General features: G+C 51.0%; 1 protein-coding gene across 27 annotated transcripts in view; it reads left to right on the top strand.

Annotated features, from left to right (window-relative positions):
* FBRSL1 (fibrosin like 1) overlaps nucleotides 1-20,944 on the top strand; it is a 464,112-nt gene that overhangs the window by 311,674 nt on the left and 131,494 nt on the right. For 2 of the 27 annotated variants that reach the window (XM_071816122.1, XM_071816121.1), the window contains exon 1: nucleotides 474-491. The exons of the other annotated variants lie outside the window; for them this stretch is intronic. In XM_071816122.1, coding sequence (XP_071672223.1) covers nucleotides 489-491 — 3 coding nt within the window. In that variant the 5' untranslated portion in view covers nucleotides 474-488. Of the gene's footprint in view, nucleotides 1-473; nucleotides 492-20,944 lie in introns of those variants that run through there. 27 annotated transcript variants of the gene reach the window in all.

The following is a 20,944-nucleotide window of genomic DNA, read 5'->3' as shown; positions in this document are numbered from 1 at the left end:
GCACCTGGGTACATATGGCAACTGCATCATCCCAGGGGCTAATTTGCCAAATCAGATCGCATCCTCTTCTGCTGCTGTGTGCCAAGCTCTTAACTCAGTCTTCTCCCTGCAAAGCTGAAAGTCAGACGTCCAAGACCTGCCTCCAACACCAGCCACTGTGAGCAGCTGAGCTCTCTGGAAGAAAACCAGAGCACACCTACCTGATAATAACAACAACATTTACATAGTGCTTTTGATTTCAAAACTTTATTAAGCATCAAAGGCAAAGTTGTGCTTGAGCCTTGGAGGCATTTACAAGGAGCTCTCTCCCCTGCCAACGCACGACCGCGGTGGGACGAGGGGATGGAAGTCGCGTCCTCGGCAGAGGCCGGTGGGACCCTGGCTCGTGGGCTCCCCGGGGAAGCCGGCGCTGCCCGGGAGCTCCCCGAGAGCTCGTGATCAAAGCATGGATGCACGGGAAGAGGAAGCAGAGACGCTGGAGAAGGTAAATGGTAAGAAAAGAGGCACCCCAGTGCGCGCGTGTAGCTGAGAGCAGGGTCCACGATGCTCTCAGTGGCATTGCACGAGTCAGTCGGGTTATTACAAAGCCCCACGTGGGATGCCATGGTCACCTTTACACTACAGGTTCTAGCAGCTTAATTAGGTTTGTCTGGGGCAGGAGGAGATGGCAAAAACCCTTTCTGCACATACAGTTATGCTGAGAAACTAGTTTTTCCCAGTACAGCTTTGGTAGGTTTTGTTCCTGGGATGAGTTGCATGTGGTGTTTCGCTGACACTGGTATTGATACGCGTGTTGTTAACGGCTCCTAAACCTCCACGTTCTTTGATGTTCTTTCTTAAAGACAGAAGAAGTGAGGCATGGAAATGAAACAATGAAAGAACGGTGGCGAGTTTCTGCCAGTGATCATACTGAGATTTAGGATGTTTTTATTCCTCCCGTACCCAAGCGGCTATAAAAGGCGTCTCTGTTGTGCCGGTCACCCGATGCGCTCGCTTTTGCAAGGGCTGGGGCAGGGCGGCCGCAGGGAGGGCAGAGGAGATGCTGAGATAGAGAGGGAGACGTTGGGGAACCCAGAAGGTGCTGGAGGCTTCAGCTTGCTTCAATTAGTGGAAGTCAGCGTGTACCTCCTTCCCTCCCTGCCTACCTTTGATGTTTCTTGAAGGTGTAATGCTAGAAACAGATTTAATCACGATACAAGATACCTGGGAAATGCAGTCTATAGCTTTTATGATTCTCCTCTGAAAAGGACCTTGGAGATTTTAGCTTCTCTTTTCTTCTGGCCTTGGAGACAGACATGTTCATATAACCCTGCTGCTCCATCATTTGTATCGGTAAGGTGCTTGCTGCCAAGATCCGCGTTCCCTGATACAACATCTAAACGTAGCTCTGAGGGTTTTTGATTCTGAGGGTTGTTTTCCCTGCAGACGCCAGGTGTGAGTGCCGGTTCTGGGGAGCGCGTTCCCCCCCAGATAATGGTGCGCACACCTTTCCCTCTGCTGCTCAGCAGTCAGCTGGCCTGATTTGTGGTGCTCTCCTCTGCCTGCGCTCTTCTTTCCTCCCCTTTTGCTCATGTTTTAACATCAGGCTGACGTGTTTAACCTTTAGAGGCGTTCCTGCCGGTCTCTGTTCCCTTGCCAAGAGGACAGGGATGTTTCTGAGTGATGAAGTCTGGGAGCGGGGTGGGACTTCGGAAGGTTGTGTTTCTGTGCCACAGCATCCTCAGCCCCGTCGTGCACTTGGGACAGATCCGCTCGTGTTGGGAGTGCCTGCAGGCCCCGGCAGCAGACGAAGTGCCTCTCCGAATGGCTGACCATTACCTGTTGGTGGTGTGCTGTGTTCCAAAGGCAGTGCAGAATTTTAACCCATCAAGCTACTGAGATCAAATGTGGGCCCGTTCCTGCTCTCTACACGGGTGCAATTCCAGTCACACCGGTGGAGCGGTTCCAGATTTACACCAGCGGTTTGCCAAACCCCCGACGGTTAAAAATCACGAGTCAGGCTCCAGAAAGTAGTGTGATTTTTTCTTAAAAGTCATTATTCAGAAGAACACATTGAATTGGGAGTATTTTAATCTGCCTTTTAATGTTTGTGCTGATGGGTGCTCTTTGGATTTTTTTAGTATATCTGTGAGGTCTGGAAGATCAGTTTTCAGTTGCCAGCACAGGACTCCCTTAACTCTTGGAACCTGGAACTTTTAAAGCAGAACTTTTATCAATGTTCCTCTTGCCGCCTGTCTGGGCAGCACTTGAGGGAACTCTCTTTGCGGGCCCAGGCTCTAAGCATTTACATGTATGTAAAATGCAGTAATTATCAACACAATCAACCACATTTTAATCAACATAATAATCAATATAATAGTCATCAGTATTTCATATTAGAATCTGGAGTGTTGTCAGCATTGCATCTCGGTGAGAACAGAGTGCCATTGATTCACCTCTTTGACAAAATTTCGCGAAGTCTATGGGCAGAACACAGAACTTCCTGCCTGAGTTTGGTTTTAGCTTGAAACCACGATAGCAAGAAGGTGGGCGAGTGCTGGAGCGCCATGAGCTAATACGTTGTACTGAGGGTCGGACTGGTTAAACTGCTCAGCGGGAAAGCCTGCGTGTGTATGCGCTTGCACAGATGTAAACAATACTTCCTCATATACATATAGGAAGCCAGGCAGCTACTCCAGTGATGACAGGTTTGCCTTTCTGCTGCCCATGCCTGTGCCTCTTATCATTTATTTGGAAAGTTAATGCAAACAAGCTTAGTGCAAGGCGAAGCACCCAGCAGAGCAGCCGTCAGTGCTGCAGGAGCTGCTCCGTGCCTGCGTAGGTAACGGCTCTCCCGGCAGAGAGGCTGCAGGCAGCGCCTGCCGGAGCAGCCGGTGCTGCTGATCCGGGGGGACGGCAGCCCGGGGTGCAGGGAAGCCTCGCCTTGTATCCGGGGACGTGTGAGGGCCATCGGTTTGTTAAAATCATTTCAAAAGATGAGTGTTTGCACCCCGCCTTCCTCTGCCGCATCCAGGCCAGCGGGTCTGGGTGGGCTCATTTCGCTGCGCGGCTGCTTTGAGAGGCGCCTGGTGGATGGAAAGCCGGGTCTGGCGTGCTTGTGCACAAAGGCCACCTGTGCCGCTTAAACAAGAGTGAGCAAACGTGTTTTGGAAATGAAAGATGAACCGATTATGGTGTTCCTGCTCAGTGTACAGCATGGGCTGTGGGAACTGGAGTTAAATATGCCCAGTGACTGAGGGCACCGACTTGATAATGACTGCGTGGCCTTATCTACACAGGTTATTGTTGGTTGTGTGAGTTTGTTCTCTCAGTACATATATCTTATTCTTGTAGTGTTCTACCTTTGGGACCCCCGATAACAAATCACTATGTCAGTTAATTGGCAGAGGCTTTTTCCTTTTTGCAGATTATTAAATGAGCTGGTTAAAACATTAAGTGCAGGATACCACTGATGGGCCTCTATTAAGCTACTGCACTACTGGGAGAGATACCTAGAGATACACATCTGTGTTTTCAGGAAAAAACAGCTGGGGCAGCCTTTCTGTGTCATTCCATGAACACCAGCGCTGGCGCTGAGGAGGAGCTGGGAATGTGCAACAGGGAGCCCAGACTGCCTTGAGCTCCCGTGGCAGAGTACCCAGCTATCAAAAAGGGAGGAAGTTTGTTTCTAATCAACCAGCCTTACATTTCAATCAAAGAGTTTAAATTTATACACATAAATAATTCATGCATTTATTATGCTACTCATTCAGAACACAGAGTGCACATTACCTTGTCCTTGTCCCACTCTATCAGCTCTGCAAGTGTGATCATCCCTGTTTTATTAGGGGAAAATGATACCAAAGGTGAGATCCTGGTGCATTAAAATTCACAGCAAAATTCTTACAGACTCCAATGCATCTGAATTTTCACTCGAAGTGCCTGAGATCGGTGGCTGTTAAAGCAGTGCTGGCGCTCTTCCTGCTGCGCGGGCACTGTGTCCCAGGAGGACATGGAGGCGGTGACGCAGCAGGAGGGCGAGCGGCGCTGCCCGGTGCTCCCGGAGTCAGTAGCCCCGCAGGGCTCGGGTGCCCGCAGCGCGCAGGGCGACGGCACCGCAGGCCAGCGCGGGCACCAGTGCCTGGGGTGAAAAAATACAGCCTTGCCGCTTAAGGAGGGATCAGATTCAATAATAAGCTTGATTATGTTGAATCTTAAAAAAAAAGAGTATTTTATGCGGCGTACTTGAGTACGGCTTTGGCCTGGGGAAGGGTGCTGTGCTGTTCCAGTTCCTGCTCAGTTTTGTGCTGTTCTCATTCATTTTCTTAGTTTGATTTTTTTATTTTGGCGAGGTCTTGACTTGTTATTTTTCAGTTTGAGGAATTTCCATTTCCTTTTGATTGAAGATATAATTTAACATTATATGTAAACATTGTATTGCTGCAAGTGACACCTGAAATGTCTAAAGCAGACTACAAATCTGTATGAATAATGTGTCTTACAGAGTAGCCGTGGTTGATCCATCTTCCTCTGCGGTGAAGCTCCCTGGTTCTGTGGCTGCGCCTTCTTGTATTTCAGCCTCTGCGTTTTAGTAATCTGCTCACGATACACACCACTAAGAATTCCTCCCGATTCCTTAAAAATAGCTGCCTGGGAGAGGGCACGGTCCTGGCACCGTGTCCGTGGGTCCTGGCACCGTGTCCGTGGGTCCTGGCCAGGCTGCAGGTGGAGCTGGGGCCCTGCCCGGCGCTGCTGTTCTCTGGCACTGCCCTGTGCAGGGCTGCTAGCAACTGCTCGTAGCTTTGCCAAATTGAAGCCATTTGAGCTGAAATTTTCCATGTCGTGTATCTGCCCGCAGCCGATTTCCCTTTCTTTGAAAGTTCAAATAAAAATAGTTGGCCACCTCAAAAAATAAGAAGGGGAGGGGGGACAGCAGAATAAATTGTTTTGTTCATGTTATAGGCACTTGCAAGTAATTCGCTAAGAAGGTTGCCCATCTCCGTATTTTGGAGGAAGGAAGCAGGGATGTGAAATTTGGCCTCATGTAAGAGAGGTGCCTTTTGTTATCTCTGCAAAAGTTGCAGCAGATCCAGCCAGGTCAGAATGCTCCTGCAGGTGTCGGTTTGCTCGTCTGAGCGCTGCAGAAAAAGCAGGTCCCCAGGGCTGCACAGGTGGGCTTTTGAAAGGAAACGACTATTTCCAAAGCAGTTTACTGGATATTCTATATGAGGAATTTCCCAAAAGGCAACCCCATAAAGACGTCTTCCATCCGGAGAAGAATGAATGCTCAGAATTGCTTAGCAGTCAAGATCACGAGAAAGCCCGAGTGTGCTTAGAGGGCACCTGATAAGATCAGTGCAGAAATACCCATTGCGCCTCTTGCCTCTGCAGTGTCGTGCGAATCTGTCTACGCTTGCCTTTCACGTTTTTAATTGAAAACATAAAGAGGTGGGGGGAGTGTTTGAGCAGATTAGCTAATTGATTGATTGATTATTTACAAGGAATCAAAACTAGAGGGACAATGATGTCTTTTTAGAGGCATCAAGACAAATTATATGATTATCAGGTTACCTGTATGAACGGTTTGACGTGCACAACACAACTGCACGCGTTTGTACGCAAATCACGCACTGGGGTTTTTCCTAACACATTTGAAGAGACTTTTAAATGGTTTTCTTAAAACCACAAAATCACAGTGCGTTGAGAATGCAACATTCACCTCTGGCAGCAAGCGCTTGTCTGGCTCACGGGTGCCAGCAGAGGTTTCAGTGCGGGGCGACCATGGCTTTGCTCAACGTCGTGGGGCCAAAGCCCTCTCCTGCTGGTTTCTGGGCCAGGGCCGGGCACACGAGGAGTGCGTGTTAGCGTGCGCCGTGTTCTCAGCCATCTGTTGGCCCCTGACGGGCGCCTGCCCGCGCCGGCGGGGCTGCTCCCGGGGAGCCGCAGAGGCCAGAGCACCGGGGCCGCGCTGTGAGCGGCCGAGGGGCAGTGCCACCTGTGAGAGCTTCCTCCTCCGCATCGGTTCCCAATCTCCCTGTTGAGGACCGTGGGGAAGTATATTGGTGTAGTTAGTTTATCGGGAAGAAGTCAACCCTGCCCCCGGGGTCAGCAGCCCCATCCCGGCAAAGGGAGGGACCCGCGAGTTCAATCTGGTTGTGGTGTTTGCCCACGGGGATATCTTGGCCAGACGTGACTTCTTGCAATGAATGGTGCAATTCGTGCCGCGTGTTGTGAGACCATCTTTTTCATTTTTTCTTTGTTTTGATATTCACGTGTCTAAGTCCTGCAAGTGCGCCTGCGGTACTCTTGGCTAGGGATGGCCAGCTTACCTTTGGGGTATTTTGAAATTTAAGCACCTTTCTTAGTAGCAAAGGCAAGTTCTCAAGTGCTTCCCCTGGTAACATTCTCTTGGATGATTGTTATAATCTTGGCAAGCAAAGATGAAGGATCAAGCCCAGAATCTGGCTCCTCTCCAATTGCCTTGATTTCTTATCTCCAAAGCAGAACTATTTTGCACAGATCTTGCTGTTTCATGTGTTTCCCTTTGCTTTCACGGTGCTATTTCAATTAATGCCATGCTAGGGACACATGAGCCTGGTGTAAAACGTCATCAACAATGCTTAACAGTGGTTTTGAGAGTCAGTTCTGCACATATTAAAAACTGTGTCAATACATACTCAGGCTTTTAAAAGTGGTGTTTATAGCACCATAATGACCCTGTATCTAGGTCTTGAATCAGAACAGGGTGTGGGCCCTTTACAATGCGAGTACAATAACGTGTATTAAATAACAGTAAGAAGTTACTGCCAGCACGCAGTAGCCAGCCTTCCCGTGTTAGTACCTGAGAACAACAAGCAGCGGCCGGGCCGGTGCCGCGGGGCCTTGCCCGTTCGGGGCCGGTGGGCCGGGCCGGTCCGGAGCCGCGGCCCGGCTGTTCCGCGGCCCGGCTGTTCCGCGGCCCGGCTGTTCCGCGGGCCGGCTGTTCCGCGGCCGATCTGTCTCCAGGCGCGTTTCCGCGGCCCGGCTGTTCCGCGGCCGATCTGTCTCCAGGCGCGTTTCCGCGGGCCGGCTGTTCCGCGGCCCGGCTGTTCCGCGGCCGATCTGTCTCCAGGCGCGTTTCCGCGGGCGGGCTGAGCCCGCGCCCCCTCCAGCCGCCGGGCCGCCCCGGAGCCGAGCGCCGCCGGGCCAGCCCGGCCCGGTTTCCAGACCCTGCTGGGAGAGCGTTGGTCTGGATCCCCAGGAAATCCTGTTGAGCAACAACAGAAGTGCCTGGGGCAGCGGGCAGAACCCCAGCCTGCTCTGGGCCGTGGCCCTGCCATTTGCATGCAGCGTATGTGCTCTTGGTTTGCATGTCGAAGTGACCCCGCCCCGGTTGCCTCCAGCGAGAGATTAGATCGGGGAGGAGGCTTACACCGGGGCAGCTTCAGCACAACAAGGAAATTCTGAAAGAGCAGATAATTAAAAACAAGAGATGAAAGAGCTCGGTCAGCTCGCTGGACATGGCCAAGTATCTCCGAATAACTCAAGAAAGCTCTCGGTGTCCAGAGCTGTCCATCATCCACCCTGCTTTCCCCTGCCAGCACGATCTGGCATTTTAAAATTGAAATGGTTGTGCTTGTCCTGCTGACTCACACGTTGTGCATCTCCTTCTGCCCGGATTTGGGATGAAGTCTTGGCCCTGTGCTATAAGCCTGTGTTATGCAGGAGGTCAGAGCAGTTAATCAAAACGGATCATTCTGGCTTTATAGCATAAAAGTCAGTTAAGTCATTGGCAAAATTCCCGCTGATGCCTATAAATGCAGAATTTGAACTCTATAACCCCAGACGTCCAAGTGCCTGGCTGTACGGTTCTCGCAGTCTAGCGCTTCTGTTCAGGAGTCCAGAGCCGTTCTGTCTGTTTCCTTTCCTTTTTCTGCATGCATCCCATGGATTTCAAGTGCTGCGCTTGTTTAATGACAGGAGCAAAGCTTTGCTTCCAAGGAGGAAAATGTGGTTTGGATTTATTATTTTTTTGAGTGAAAATGAATGGCTTGAAAATACCCCTAATCCATTTGTTACCTTTTTCACTGTGAATTTTCTTTTACCTTTGCGGTAAAGGGAATTTATTTTTAATAGGATCGAGGGGAAGCATTCTGGGATCAGTTTGCACCATGTTTCTGCCTACAGCTAAAACCTCAAATCTAAACCCTTCAAAATAGTGAGGAGGAAAGGATCATTAATAACCCTACAACTAGTTTTGGGACTCACCATGAGAACATTATCTGTAAAGGCAACGTCAGCTACAGTGACTTAGCAATAATAAGCAATAAAAATAAAACACTGTAGGGCTGAAACAAGCGTGAAAGCCTAAAATGTGAATTTGGGGATGCCGTGCAGTGGCGGCGTGGTCAGGGCACAAAAGGCCGCTGTGTTCAGGGTTTCCGTGCGCAGGTCTGCCCACTGTCTGCCCGCTGTCTGTCTGCCCGCTGTCTGTCTGCCCGCTGTCTGTCTGCCCGCTGTCTGCCTGCTCACACCGGTGCCGTGCTGTGTCCGGCAGCTCTTGCGCTGCTCTTCGTCCGCCCGTGGCTGGAGGTGCAGCCGCTCGCACCGGTGCCGTGCTGTGTCCGGCAGCTCTTGCGCTGCTCTTCATCCGCCCGTGGCTGGAGGTGCAGCCGCTCGCACCGGTGCCGTGCTGTGTCCGGCAGCTCTTGCGCTGCTCTTCATCCGCCCGTGGCTGGAGGTGCAGCCGCTCGCACCGGTGCCGTGCTGTGTCCGGCAGCTCTTGCGCTGCTCTTCGTCCGCCCGTGGCTGGAGGTGCAGCCGCTCGCACCGGTGCCGTGCTGTGTCCGGCAGCTCTTGTGCTGCTCTTCATCCGCCCGTGGCTGGAGGTGCAGCCGCTCGCACCGGTGCCGTGCTGTGTCCGGCAGCTCTTGCGCTGCTCTTCATCCGCCCGTGGCTGGAGGTGCAGCCGCTCGCACCGGTGCCGTGCTGTGTCCGGCAGCTCTTGCGCTGCTCTTCATCCGCCCGTGGCTGGAGGTGCAGCCGCTCGCACCGGTGCCGTGCTGTGTCCGGCAGCTCTTGTGCTGCTCTTCGTCCGCCCGTGGCTGGAGGTGCAGCCGCTCCGTGCAGCGCAGGGGACGTAGCTGTCAGCAGAGCTGTAGAACAAAGAGCGGTTGCCGTGTGCGGGTAACCTACCCGACCTTCGATTTAGGTGAGTCTTGAATGAAATGAAAACTAGCCTTGGATCAAATGCCCAATTATCTTTGCGTCTTCTCTGGGGGCTGGGAGCTCTCCGTGGGACGTGGGGCAGAGAGCTGAGCAAGTTATGCAAACGCTATTGTGTTAGACTTGTGTAAGGGCTAAATGGCTTTAGCCCCTGGGCTCAGTCGTTGGATTGGATGGAAACCGTTTAAGAGACTATTTTTTTCTTCTTGAAATAGTTTATTCCCTGACCACATTTAAGTAGCTAGAATGTTTTTCTTGGTGGAGTGTGTGCCTGTGGGGGGTGGAGAGCAAGGGAAAGGGAATTGGGACTCATTTTTGTGGATATCCCAAAATAACCCAAATGAAGACAACCCAACCTGAAATGTAAGAATTCCCAGAGGCTGCTTGGTCACAGGATATATTTCCACATTGTATTAAAGCAATTCCCTGAACTGGAGAAGGCAGAGGCAGTACTGGCTGACTCGCAGTTTTACTGCCCGGTTGTTTATTAGCAATCCTGCTGTGCAAAAGCATTGAAGAGATGGAAGTTATTCAGAGGCAGCTCGGAGCCAGACCTGATTGTTAGCAGCTTTAGGGATTTGGCTATTAGGTGGTGCGTTCTGTGGTAATGGAATATTGTAAAAATGTTTATATAAAAAAGTGCAAATGTCGGAGCAGTGCGTGTGTGAGTGCCTCTTCGTACGGTAATGGCTCTTAGAAGTCAAACTTACCAGTATAATAGAACAAAAAGTTGCTCTGGCCCATTTGCTTGGTTTCTAATTTACTTTCCTATGAAACAAGGTCCTTTACCCTACCCTGCACACCAGGCCCAAATGATAGAGTTTGGAACCCCAGAACTGTCTGACCCGGCTGCTGGTGCTCAGGTTGTTTTCATGATTGCCGTGAGGTTTGCAGCGGGTTGCAGGATTGTGCACTGGAAGTACGTCAGTGCTTTTAGGGTGAACTGGTGTTTTAGGTCGAGCGGTAGGAGGTGAATTGGAGCTTTCAGCACCCACTAAGGAGATGGAGGTAATTTTTTCCTGTTTCTTGTCAGCAGTTTGCACAGCCATTTTCAATAGTGGAGATAGGACACATCACAATTTGGGGTCCAAGGGTGGCTTGAGCAGCAGAGCGTGAACATGGAACCCCTTATCTCCCCTGCACCAACTCTGAGCTTCACCCGCCTGCTCTGCTGCCCCATCCCCAGAACTGCTGCCCTTCCTGGACAGTCACAGCAGCACGCCCTAATTAAAGCCATCATCGTCACCCAGCCGGCCCGTGGATCCATCTCCAGCCTGTGCTTGGGGGTTTCTGAGCCAGTGCCCACCGTGCTGTCTCGGGTCACCGTTTCTGCCTGTTTGCGGGCTCTGCTTGTGCCAGCTCGCTCTCGGAAGGTTATCTACTCAACCAGTAGGATTACAAGGGCAATATATTTCTTAATGAAAATGTTGATTCTGGAGTACAGTTATAGGGTCATTTACATTATTATGCACATAATCGCCACCATAATCTCTTTCAGAGCAGGGGGTCTAGAATGACCTTTTAAGGTCCCTTTCTGTACTGCATTTCTATGATTCTATGAAGTCCTTGCTGAAAACAAATAAATGTTATCAACATTCCTATAAATTATTCATTTTTTAAATCCACTGGTCATTATAAGATGATTGGCACAAGTAATAATCTGTGTTAGGGATGCAAAGGAAAGCGAAATGATGAAAAGCCTCCTTGATGTTCTGCTGCTGCTCGTCCTCTTTTTGGAGAGAAAGAGGGGTCCGATGGAGCTCCGGCCTCGCCCTCCGCGGACCTGGGGCTCCGGTCCCTGCGTCCCACGGCTGCTCTGGTGTTCTCCTCCGGCACTGGGGAGGGACTGAGGGGCCGGTTCGGAGCCTCTTCGCGCGCCTCAGCCGGCCGGGCCCAGAGCTGCGCGCGGGCGCTCGCCAGCCCTGCCGCCCTCCAGCTTAGCTGCTCCTGGTTGGCCCATCAGTAGTTTTTAAATGTTCTTCTTAGCTGTGTTTGGGTTTTTCTAGGTTTCTGGAGGACCTTTGCTTTTGCATTTCTGTTTCAAAAATTGATTGTAAAACCCAGTTATTCCGTGCATAAGTTCCGTGCTCCAAAATCAGCTTTCTTCTCCCTCTGCTCGCTGTCGCGGTCCGGTGACAAGAGGCAAGTTGAGCTGCTTTCCAGCACACCAAAGCAGACGCCGGGGCCGCAGCTCGTCCTGCGCCGGGGTCAGCGGGGTGACCGCGGCTACGGGCTCCGCTCCTCCCGCGCGGCCAAGCTGCTGCGTGGGGACAACAGCAAAGGCGGAGAACAAGAAATAAAGCCGCTTATATTCATTTGGTTGCAATAAATGGGTTTAAACCATAATTCTTTGGTTTCCTCTGCAGACGCTTTTAAACACTGTCCTTGGAGTTCTTGTTTTGCATGGCTGTGAACACGCAGCGTGGGCCAGACGTTGGTGACCGTGGCAGCGTGGGTTATGTTGATTTTGAATCTCACTTTAGCTGAACCAAATGTTGCTGGTGGGCTCAGATACGTACAATTAGCTCACTTAAAATGATGCCTCCGGTGTGCTAAGACACTTAAAATTAGGACCAGAAGTTAGGCAGTTAATCTGTAAAGCTCAATAAAGCCCCCTGTTTCATCCAAGGGTTGTCAGAAAATTCGTTCCACATCTGTACAGAAAAAAGCGAGGTGTAAACTGCCAAGAACCATTTTAATGATGGCTGGAGAAAAAAGCAGCCAGATGGCAAGCTCTGCTGTGGCTGCGGTTGGTATTTAACTGCTTTTTTATTGGAAAAATATGGGGTGAAAAATTGTGTGGGACTCATTAGGCAGCCTGCTGCGATTCTGATCAGCTTGCCAATCTGTTCAGTGTGGCAAAGATCCAAACAGCCATAAATTTTTAGCAGCAGCTTATAATCTATGACTTGGAGCTTGTTAAACCTTCCATGCTCCCCCCACTTCTGTATACTGCTTGCTTTCAGGTTTTTTCTCTTTTTTTTAATAAAAACTTGAGGGCTCAAGCTGTGCTGAAAAAGAAAGGCGTGGGGGGAATCAAGGCTCTCGCGAACAGCGTCAGTGAGCAGCACGTCCCTGTGCTCCTTCTCGAAGTGCGACTTCATAACACCAGCTTAATTTTCCTGATCCTGCATGTTAACTGACAAACGGGGCGCGCGCGGCGTTCCCGTCCACCGGCACCGGAGCCGTGGGGTCCTCCTGCTCCTCCTGCTCCTCCCGGGGCCGCGGGGCCGGCTGCGCACGCAGCTCTGCGCGTCTCGCCCTTTGCCGAAAGGCTCCTCGAGTGAAGAACGTGCGAGCTGCCGGACTGCGCAGCTTGGAGCACAGTGCTGGGATCACAGCGCGGCTGGCGCTCGGGGCCGCCGCAAACTGCTGGGGGCTTGGTGTTCTGTGCAGCAGTGTCTGGATTCTGAAGGGTTCACAAAGGATCCTATGAGGAAACTTAAAGCTTCCTTTTTCTTAATGTTTGCATATTACAGACAGGGATTTCAGACAAAGGAAAAAAAGGCTTAAGAGGCTGCCGTGACGTGTTTCCAAGTAACATACACAGAACTATTGATCTGACCACTTTTATGGAGATGGAAAGTAAGCAGCCAGCACTCCTTCATGGGAGTATAAATATTGGTTTTGAAAGATTTATGGAAACCAGCGGCCAGCAGCAGTATATGGTCTCTCGTATATGTACTGTTAAAAATACTGCAGTATTTCACAGAAATGTCCCCAAGTAGAGAAGTAAAATTACAAGCTGTGGAGTTTTGATGCTTAACTGAAGCATTTCTATCCTGTAATAACTTCATGATGGTAACGATGAACTCAGGCATTCGTCTACATATGTGCATGTTGACTGCACGTTTGCTGTAGGCTCAAGGTTATTTCAAGGACAGAGCAGCGGGCCGGTTGCGAAGCCGTCGGTGCGTGCGCAGCCGCTGCGGGGCGCCGCGGGTTGCGCTGCTCGCGCGCGCTCGGCCAAGGCAAAGGCGTCGCCTCGGCTCCTGCGGAAGGCGCGTGGGACTTCAGCTGGTTAACTCTGCTTCCGTGTGCCACTTTCAGTATGACGGGTACATTAAGAAGAGCATCTGTATTAGCCAGGTGTCAATGATTTACATTTTTAAGTTGATTTAGCACTTCCAATAGCTTGTCCATTCTCATTGTATTGTGGGACAACAGTGCAATAGAAACAGAAGAGTTGGCAGACCTCCTTGCAAATGCCATTCAGTTGGTTTCAATGCTGACCAAGCTCTCTTCAGCCGGTGATCTCACCAGAATCGGAGCCCTCGTGGAGGGCGGCTCTGCGGGGGCGCCCGAGCGCTCTGTGGGCGCCCGCGTCCTCGCCTGCCACGCTCTGCGCGCTTCCAGCCCCTGCCCGGCCCCTTCGGGCGTCGTTACCTTTGTCTGGAGCACACGTGTCGGTAGGGAGGGTGAAAGGCGACTTCTTCCCTTTCACAGAGCTTATCGGAAAGAGCAGAAAAGAACGGTATGGACAAGCCTAGGGAGGTTGTCTCGTGTTTTCTGTAAATATAATACAAACAGAAGTCTTTGTTGTGAGAAGGGGCTAAATGAGCAGAGTGGTCACAAAATCCAGGAGTGCAGTGATCTACTTGAAGTCTTCATCCTCTTTTTTCTTTTACTGCCAGTAGGAATATTTGTATATTACTGTTTAAAGAAAAACTGCCTCTTTTTCTTCCTAAAGTAATAATTTATGATATATGAAGGACACTTTTTATTCACATTGACTCGTCTGTGTTTAGAGAAAGTTGGGTTTTTCCTTCTCGTCCTACAGGAATTACAGGTTTGGGGCTGGAGCTGCCTGTGGGTTTTTTTGGACATCTCTGCCACTTGGAGTGGTTTTTCTTTAAACAAAACCTTGAATCGCGCCTCTGTCTTCCCAGCTGGCCCTGGGCTTTGCAAAGACAGCCAATTTGTCTTCACTTCCAGGAAACGGGTTTACTCCTTCCCCTCCCCGCCTGGGACCGCGAGCGCTCTGCCCGGCTCCTCCGCCCGCGGCGCACGGCTCAGCCCGGGGCCGCCCGGAGCGCTGCTCCCCGTGCCACCTTCCTTCTCGTTTCTCTTTCTGTCCCCGTTGCCACCTTCCTTCTCGTTTCTCTTTCTGCCCGTCTGCGGGGCGTGTGGCCATGAGAACAGCCTTATCACAGCCCGTCTCGCAATAGTGTCCCTAAACGCCTTGGCTGCTGTCGCTGGCTGCCGACGGGAGGGGGGCTGGAGAGGGACTACCCAGTGTCACCGAATATTCTCATTTTACTGCAGAACGTTTCCTTAAAGGCGCAGCTCCCGGAGTTCTGCAACGAGATAAGAAATTTTGGCTTTCACATGAAAAAAGTTAACCCATGCAGTTACTAAGGGGATTTGGCAATAGGAGCCACCCAACCACAAATTAAGCAAGCAAATCAAAAGAAGGCCACTGTATTTATTTAACTAGTTTTTCATCTTACTATTTTGAAGCTGATTTTCTTATTCGGTGAGGAGAGAGGGAGTGAAACAAATAGGCAAAGATTGATTTGGGTTTTGTGCGCTCTGGCAGTTCTTTGGAAGCAGGAATTGGCCGCATGTGTGACTGCGGTAGTTTCCACTGGGAAAAGCTTTTCCATCTTGTTTTGAAAGACGGGATGGGGTAGGATTTCCCAGAGAGCACTAACCCTGCCTCTGTCTCCAGGGGTTTCTAGAAAAGACCAGCTGTGATTTTGTGAAGGGAATTGCTGCGTTTGGGGCAGATCCAGCATCTGCTTCTCTTGCCCACCAAGTAAGTGTCAAATAGGAAGCAGAGGCTGGACTGGCTTTGGTCAGTAGCCTGGAAAGGGAGCACCAGGTCCCTGCAGGCTCTCCAGGGGTGACGCTGGTGCTGCCCGGCGTCCTCCGCGGGTGGCGTCAGGGGGCGATGCCCGTCGCGCCGAGCCCGTGGCTGCGGGCGCTGCTGGGCGGCAGCGCGGCCTGGGAGCGAGAGCCCAGGGCCGTCCCGCGCGGCACGGCCTGCCCTGGTCCGGCTGCTCCCGCAGCGCCGGCCGCGGGGCTGTGGGCGAGCAGCGCTGCTCTGAGCAGCGTCTCCAGGACCGAGTCTGTGGGTTAACAGATGGACAGGAAAGATTTGTCTGTAGCTGCTTTTATTTAAAGTGCAGTGTGGATACCAGCTGGCTTTATTTAGTTGGTATCAGGTTTTTTTTCTGTGTATCGTCAATGTACAGAAAATGTTTGCCTTGTTTTAAATGCCTTGTTTCTATACACAGCAGCTTTGTGGGGGTGACGGTGCCCTCACCAGCGCTGGGGTCAGCAGCCCCTGCCCTGCACCACCTGCACGAACAGGCTGCTGGAACAGCCTTTTAAACAGATAGAGACAAGTCCCAGCTGATACTAGCCCTTGACTTGCTAATAGCACTCAAGTCCTTTTGGCTCTCCAAAACATCCCTTAAGAGAGGGGATTCTGCATTAAGCGACTTGCTCTGTCAGGAGCGGCTCGCTCTGCGCCAGGTCTGGCCCGGGGAGGAGACGCCGTGTTCTGTGCAGCCTCTGCTGGGGAGGAGGGGACGCGATAAATGGCACAGATTAGTCATTTATAGGAGGACTTGATCGTCTGCCTTCCCAGATCTCTAAGCTTCTAATGGACGATCTCATTTTTCAATAGATAATTCAATTAGGAGGTTTTAATTAGGGAGCTGCAGCGGATTCCCCACACCCGTTCCTGTAGCCGTCGGCCTCTGCGCAGAGGCACGCGTGCCCCTCTGTCCCCCCTTCTCTTTTATTTATTTTTTTTGTTTAATTCCTCGTCATCCGTGTGGAAGAAAGCAGGGAGGAGGGAAAGATGATGACGGGAGAACAGGGACATAAAAATTAAAATTTAAAAAAACCCCACAGCATGTTGTGTCATTAAAAAGTGCCTCGTGTTACCCGGGAGCTTCTCCATCTGCTGTCGGTGGGCATCCCAGGAGGACCTGGCGATTATGAAGGAATTCTCGGAGGCCATTACTGGGAAGAGGAAAAAAGGCTTGCTGCAGACAGCTTAATGGACTAATTTGTAACTGTGAGAGCAGGAGAAATGAGTTGTTGGCCACGTTTTAATTTGACAGCGAGTGGCAGAACGAATGCGAAATGTGATGAGTGAGCAGGCGCGTTCATTTTGACCGTGCGCTTTGCAGGGCCTCCTGGCTCTCCCGTGAGGGCTGTCACTGTTATTTTTGCCTTCCCCACCCGAGCCAGGGCCAGGACGGCGGGGCGAGGCGCGGGGAGCACGGGCTGGAGAGGGGAGGTGCGGTCGAGCAAACGGGGCTCAGGATCCCGTTCTGTGCCAGCACGAGGAAGACAGGAGAGGACAGGCCAGAGAAATTAGCAGTGTCTCTGAACTCTTTGTATGATGAACGAGGGGAAGATGCTTGATCAAGAGCATTTTTTCTGCACACAGTGGCTTTGTTGTCATCTGACACGTGCACAGCCGCACTACCTTTGGTAGTCCGCTTGAGCAAAGGTCATGGGCGGCAGATCACCAGCAAAGTGAAATCTGGCAGTCTTTCGAGGAAAACTGAGCTCCTAAATGGACTCATAAACCTGATGTGCAGTTGTTGAGCCTTATCCAAAACTCAGGTCCTCGTCACAGCCGCTCAGAGGCTGTTGCCCCCATATTTAAACCCTGATATCTCTGCTGCACACGCAGCCTCCGTTTGCCTCGGGTACCTCTGGGCACGTCATGCCGAGGGCGAGGGCAAAGCTGCCTTCCCTGTGTCACGAGGGCTCTGTTCTGCGCTGACATTTTGTCCCATCAGTTGTTCTTTAGCGTGCGATGCTTAAAAATCAATGCTTCCCCAGCCAGAGGCTACGATACAGCAGCTCGTGTGAACTGAAAGACAGAGAAACAAGTGTGGTTCTGTAGATGCTGCCTTCTTGGCAGCCGGTGCTCACCATAGTGCCTCGTCGTATACTGTGTTTTTTCTGTTACGTGTTCTTTACTGGAGTTCATGTAAGGGGAGGAACATCCAGTTGGCTGCTGTGTTTTCCAGGGGGTTCTCTTCAGTGGCCTGTTGTTAAGTTGTATGATTAAAAAGAGAAAATACTAATTCTGCCAGAAAACACACGTGGATTGGTAATAGAATAAATTGATATATGTAAGCTGAGATGATTATTTATGGCTCTCTTCCCAGGCTGCGGTACCAAGGTACGATTGTGCCGTAAAGTGCACGACAGCTCTTGCGGGACAGCAGACGTCACCCCGCGCCGTGAGCGGTCGTGGGAGGTCTCAGGGACTCAGGCGCCAGGGCGGTCCCTCCCTCGGGCTGCGGCTCGCAGCTGCGGGCTGGGCCGAGCGCTCCTCCGCGGGCCGGAGGGCCCACCCTGCAGAGCCGCGCAGGCCCGACAGCTGCGGTCAGAGGAGCCCTAAGCCTGGCGCACGGCTTTCACAAAGCCTCCAACAGGTTTTGTTCTCTGGGTTGTGGGAATAGCAGATGAGGAGGTCGCCTGCAGGCTCTGCTGTCCCCAGCGGGGGGACCTGCGCTCGCGCCCCAGGAAAGGGCTCCGGGTATCGCAGATGGGCAATGGCTGGTACCCGAGAGACGCTACTTGGGCTCATTTTGTTGACATACTGAAATACGGTGTTTTCATTTAAGTGTGTGTAGACACGTTGTGTGTTCAGTGCGCATACTTCCCAGATTAGGTGGGTACGTATAAGCGTGCACGTGCCCGGTGTGAATCCTGATTTCATGGATGATTTTGTGCTGATGTGACTCCATGGACTTGAGGAGGAATTTCACTGTGGTCATTGTGTGTACTTTCTGAAAGTGAAAACCCAGCAATTAACTCATGAGCAGGTGACTGTGCTAGTATTTGTTGTCTTTTTCAACAAAAGCACAGGATGCATTGAAACTCTTCTCTTTATGGCATTTGCTTTTCCTCTTTGATCTTTCATACGATCAGAAATATTTGGAAAACCTTTCTACCTTCTGTTTAAGAATGAAAAATACTACATGTGAGTTCAGAAATGTCCACCTACAGAACTGGCTGTTAGTTGTGGGGGGTTTGAAAGGATATGTGCAAATGATACACACAGTCCTCATGTACAGAAATTTCACCAGCAGGTTTAATATATCGATTTATCCTGCAAGGTACAAAGGTTCATCTTCCTCCAGTGTGGGCATCTGCCTTGAGAGACCCTCGAGTGAACTGGACAGCTACACAACATCCAGCTCCCCCGGATTGTCTAAGTGTTTCTGTAAATAGATTAACCTTGTCTTAAAGCTTTTTGTTATTCCCCTTAATGACACATAACACTGTGCTTTTAAACGGGGCGGGAGAAGGCGCGGGAAGAAGGCAGCGCACCCCTGGCCGGCAGAGCGGGAAGGTGATCTCCCCCATCAGGACAGCCTTGGCCTTGTGCCTCCTGAGCTCATTAAGCCCCGGCTCTTGCTTTGGTGTTTTGGTAGAGGGAGACGGGCAGAGGACTGTTCAGTGCTGGTGTTCATCTCGCCTACTCGCCCTTTTCATCTCTGTCTCTGAACACTGATCTCCAGAAGGGAAAGCATTGGGATTTCTCCAAGCTGTCACCGAGCCCCAGGATCTGATCTGTCCAAGGCAGCAAGGAAACTAAATATAAGGAAGCCAGAGTGTGTCTGGCTGTGTTTGTCAAGGAGACAAAGTGAATGAAATCCGTTCTGCCTCCAGGGCTTCTGTTCACACCTCAACCTGTCCCCTTTGAATCTAGAAACACAGCCCTCTGCTTTCAATCCGGGATGCACGGACGTATGAATGGAAACTGAAATTCCTAGATAGCAGGGGGCAGGACTGTTGATTTACCCAGGACATGGCCTGGTGTGGCCAAGTCCCCGGAAGCGGGTTTGCAGGGCTGGGGAGCTGGGACTGGGGAAGCTTCAGGCTGTTTCATTCCCAGGTAAAAATCTTTCATTTGAAGGCTCATGTGGACTTTCGGGGGTCTCCTGCGGTTCCCAAAAAGCGGAGCAGAGTGTGGTGGTTGTCGGAATTCCTGCCTCAGCGCAGCTGCCCCCCTCCAGACAGCAGAGCTGCCGCTCGCCCCCTTTACCTTCCAGCTCAGTGCGTCTGTTCCTGGCGGCCCCGGGAGGCTTTAACAACCGCTAGATTGTTAGTGACAGTCAGACACTTTAACACTTAAAGTAGAAGGTTTGATTTAATCGCAAGGCTGTCATTTATTATTTGTCTGCTGTGTTCCGCTGGGGCGCCCGCTGATCAACTGCCTGCTCCCAGGAGGGCAGTTTTTTTTGTTATGTCTAAATCCTCAATACAAATTGCAGCGCTCCTAGATCTCCCAGCGGGACCCATTACCGCCTGTGGGGCATTAAGGATCATTAATAGTGCTGTCAGCAAGCTAGCCAGTTGGTTAGCTTCTCATAAATAGGAAATTAATCCATCTACTTCATTAATAATGCCGAGTGTAGCTATTTTGTTGCACTTGATGTAAGGGGCCCTGTGTTTGTCTGTAATGCGATAAGACAAGACTCCAAATTAGCACTGGATGTCTGATACAAGAGTTGCGGGCTCAATTACGTAGTGGAAAGGGGGTTGTTTTGGTTGGGGTTTTTTGTTGTTTTCTCCCCAAATGTCTTTAAAGTACTTGAGCAGCAAGAGAAGAAACAGCACAGGTTTGCTGCATCATTCGTGGTTTACAGGTTCTGTTTCCATTGCTTGCTTCTGCTTTTGAAGGATAAATTGCTGGGGAGGGAAATCAGTGAGTGAGAAATGGGGACCACACCTGGCAGGAAGGCAAACCTCGTTAATTGGAGACGGGCTAACGAACTGTGCTCATCTCCCCTCCTGTGCTGGGGGCTTGGGGCTTGGTTTGCTTTTCACTTGCATCTATATTTAAGGAATCATTACAGCACTGATGGGTGTTATATTTCACTTTGGAGGAGGAGGAGCAGTAATAGTATAGGTTAAAGGAGAAAATGAGCCATGGTAAGAGCCGTCCAGCCTTTCATGAGAAAATCATTTGTGCCTCCCCAGCAAACGCGGGGTCCCTGATGGGTGGTACTGGAACCACTCGGCGTATGAAGATATCTGAGTACATTTATCTATTGCGTTTCTAATTAGTTTTACTCAATAATATCTAGGCACCAGAAAGAAAACAGAGAGTTACATGGCAATTATCCATAGAAGTACTTCATGCTATGCTTCTGCGCTGCTCTGATCTTCCTCTGTTTCCTTCCTTCCTATAAGTTTCTCGTCAGTGCGTGGGAAAATACAAGTAATTTTTCAGCCTGAATGATTAAAGAAAAGCGTTTCAGGAAAGAGATGGGTTTGCTCTTGCCCTCGCAACACTGGGCATTTGCTTTTTGTGCTTCAGCCTGGTGAGTTCGTTCTCAGCCAAACAAACGAGGCGGCCCGGGCGGGCGGCTCCTGCCGGGCCCTCAGCGCCGGGGCGCTCACGTCCCCAGGGTTCTGCCCGGGCCTCTGGGGAGCCTGCGCTGGCGCCTCCTTCGTGGCGCTTGGAGAGTTGGCTCTGAGTGGCTTTCTAGCAACGTGCTGTGAGGTGACGTGTGGAGGAGGGATTATAAACACGTGAACACGTAGCCACATCAGGTCCCAGCCTATGTCTGGGGCTCCAAGGCGCTGCCACAACATAAATAGTAATGATTATAACTAATTACTGTTTGGGCATTGGGGAGGGAGAGCACTTTTATTTATTTTTGTAATGGGAGGCAAATAAATTTCTGAAATATCAAGTGGAAGGAGGGAAGAGCTTCTACAAAGTGATGAGATAAATAGATTTGGGAACTTTCCAGTTGTCAGAAGCCAG

The sequence above is a fragment of the Patagioenas fasciata genome, chromosome 17 (assembly GCF_037038585.1).
Source record: "Patagioenas fasciata isolate bPatFas1 chromosome 17, bPatFas1.hap1, whole genome shotgun sequence".
NCBI classification, from domain to species: domain Eukaryota; kingdom Metazoa; phylum Chordata; class Aves; order Columbiformes; family Columbidae; genus Patagioenas; species Patagioenas fasciata.
This window is presented reverse-complemented; position numbering and strand designations above follow the sequence as displayed.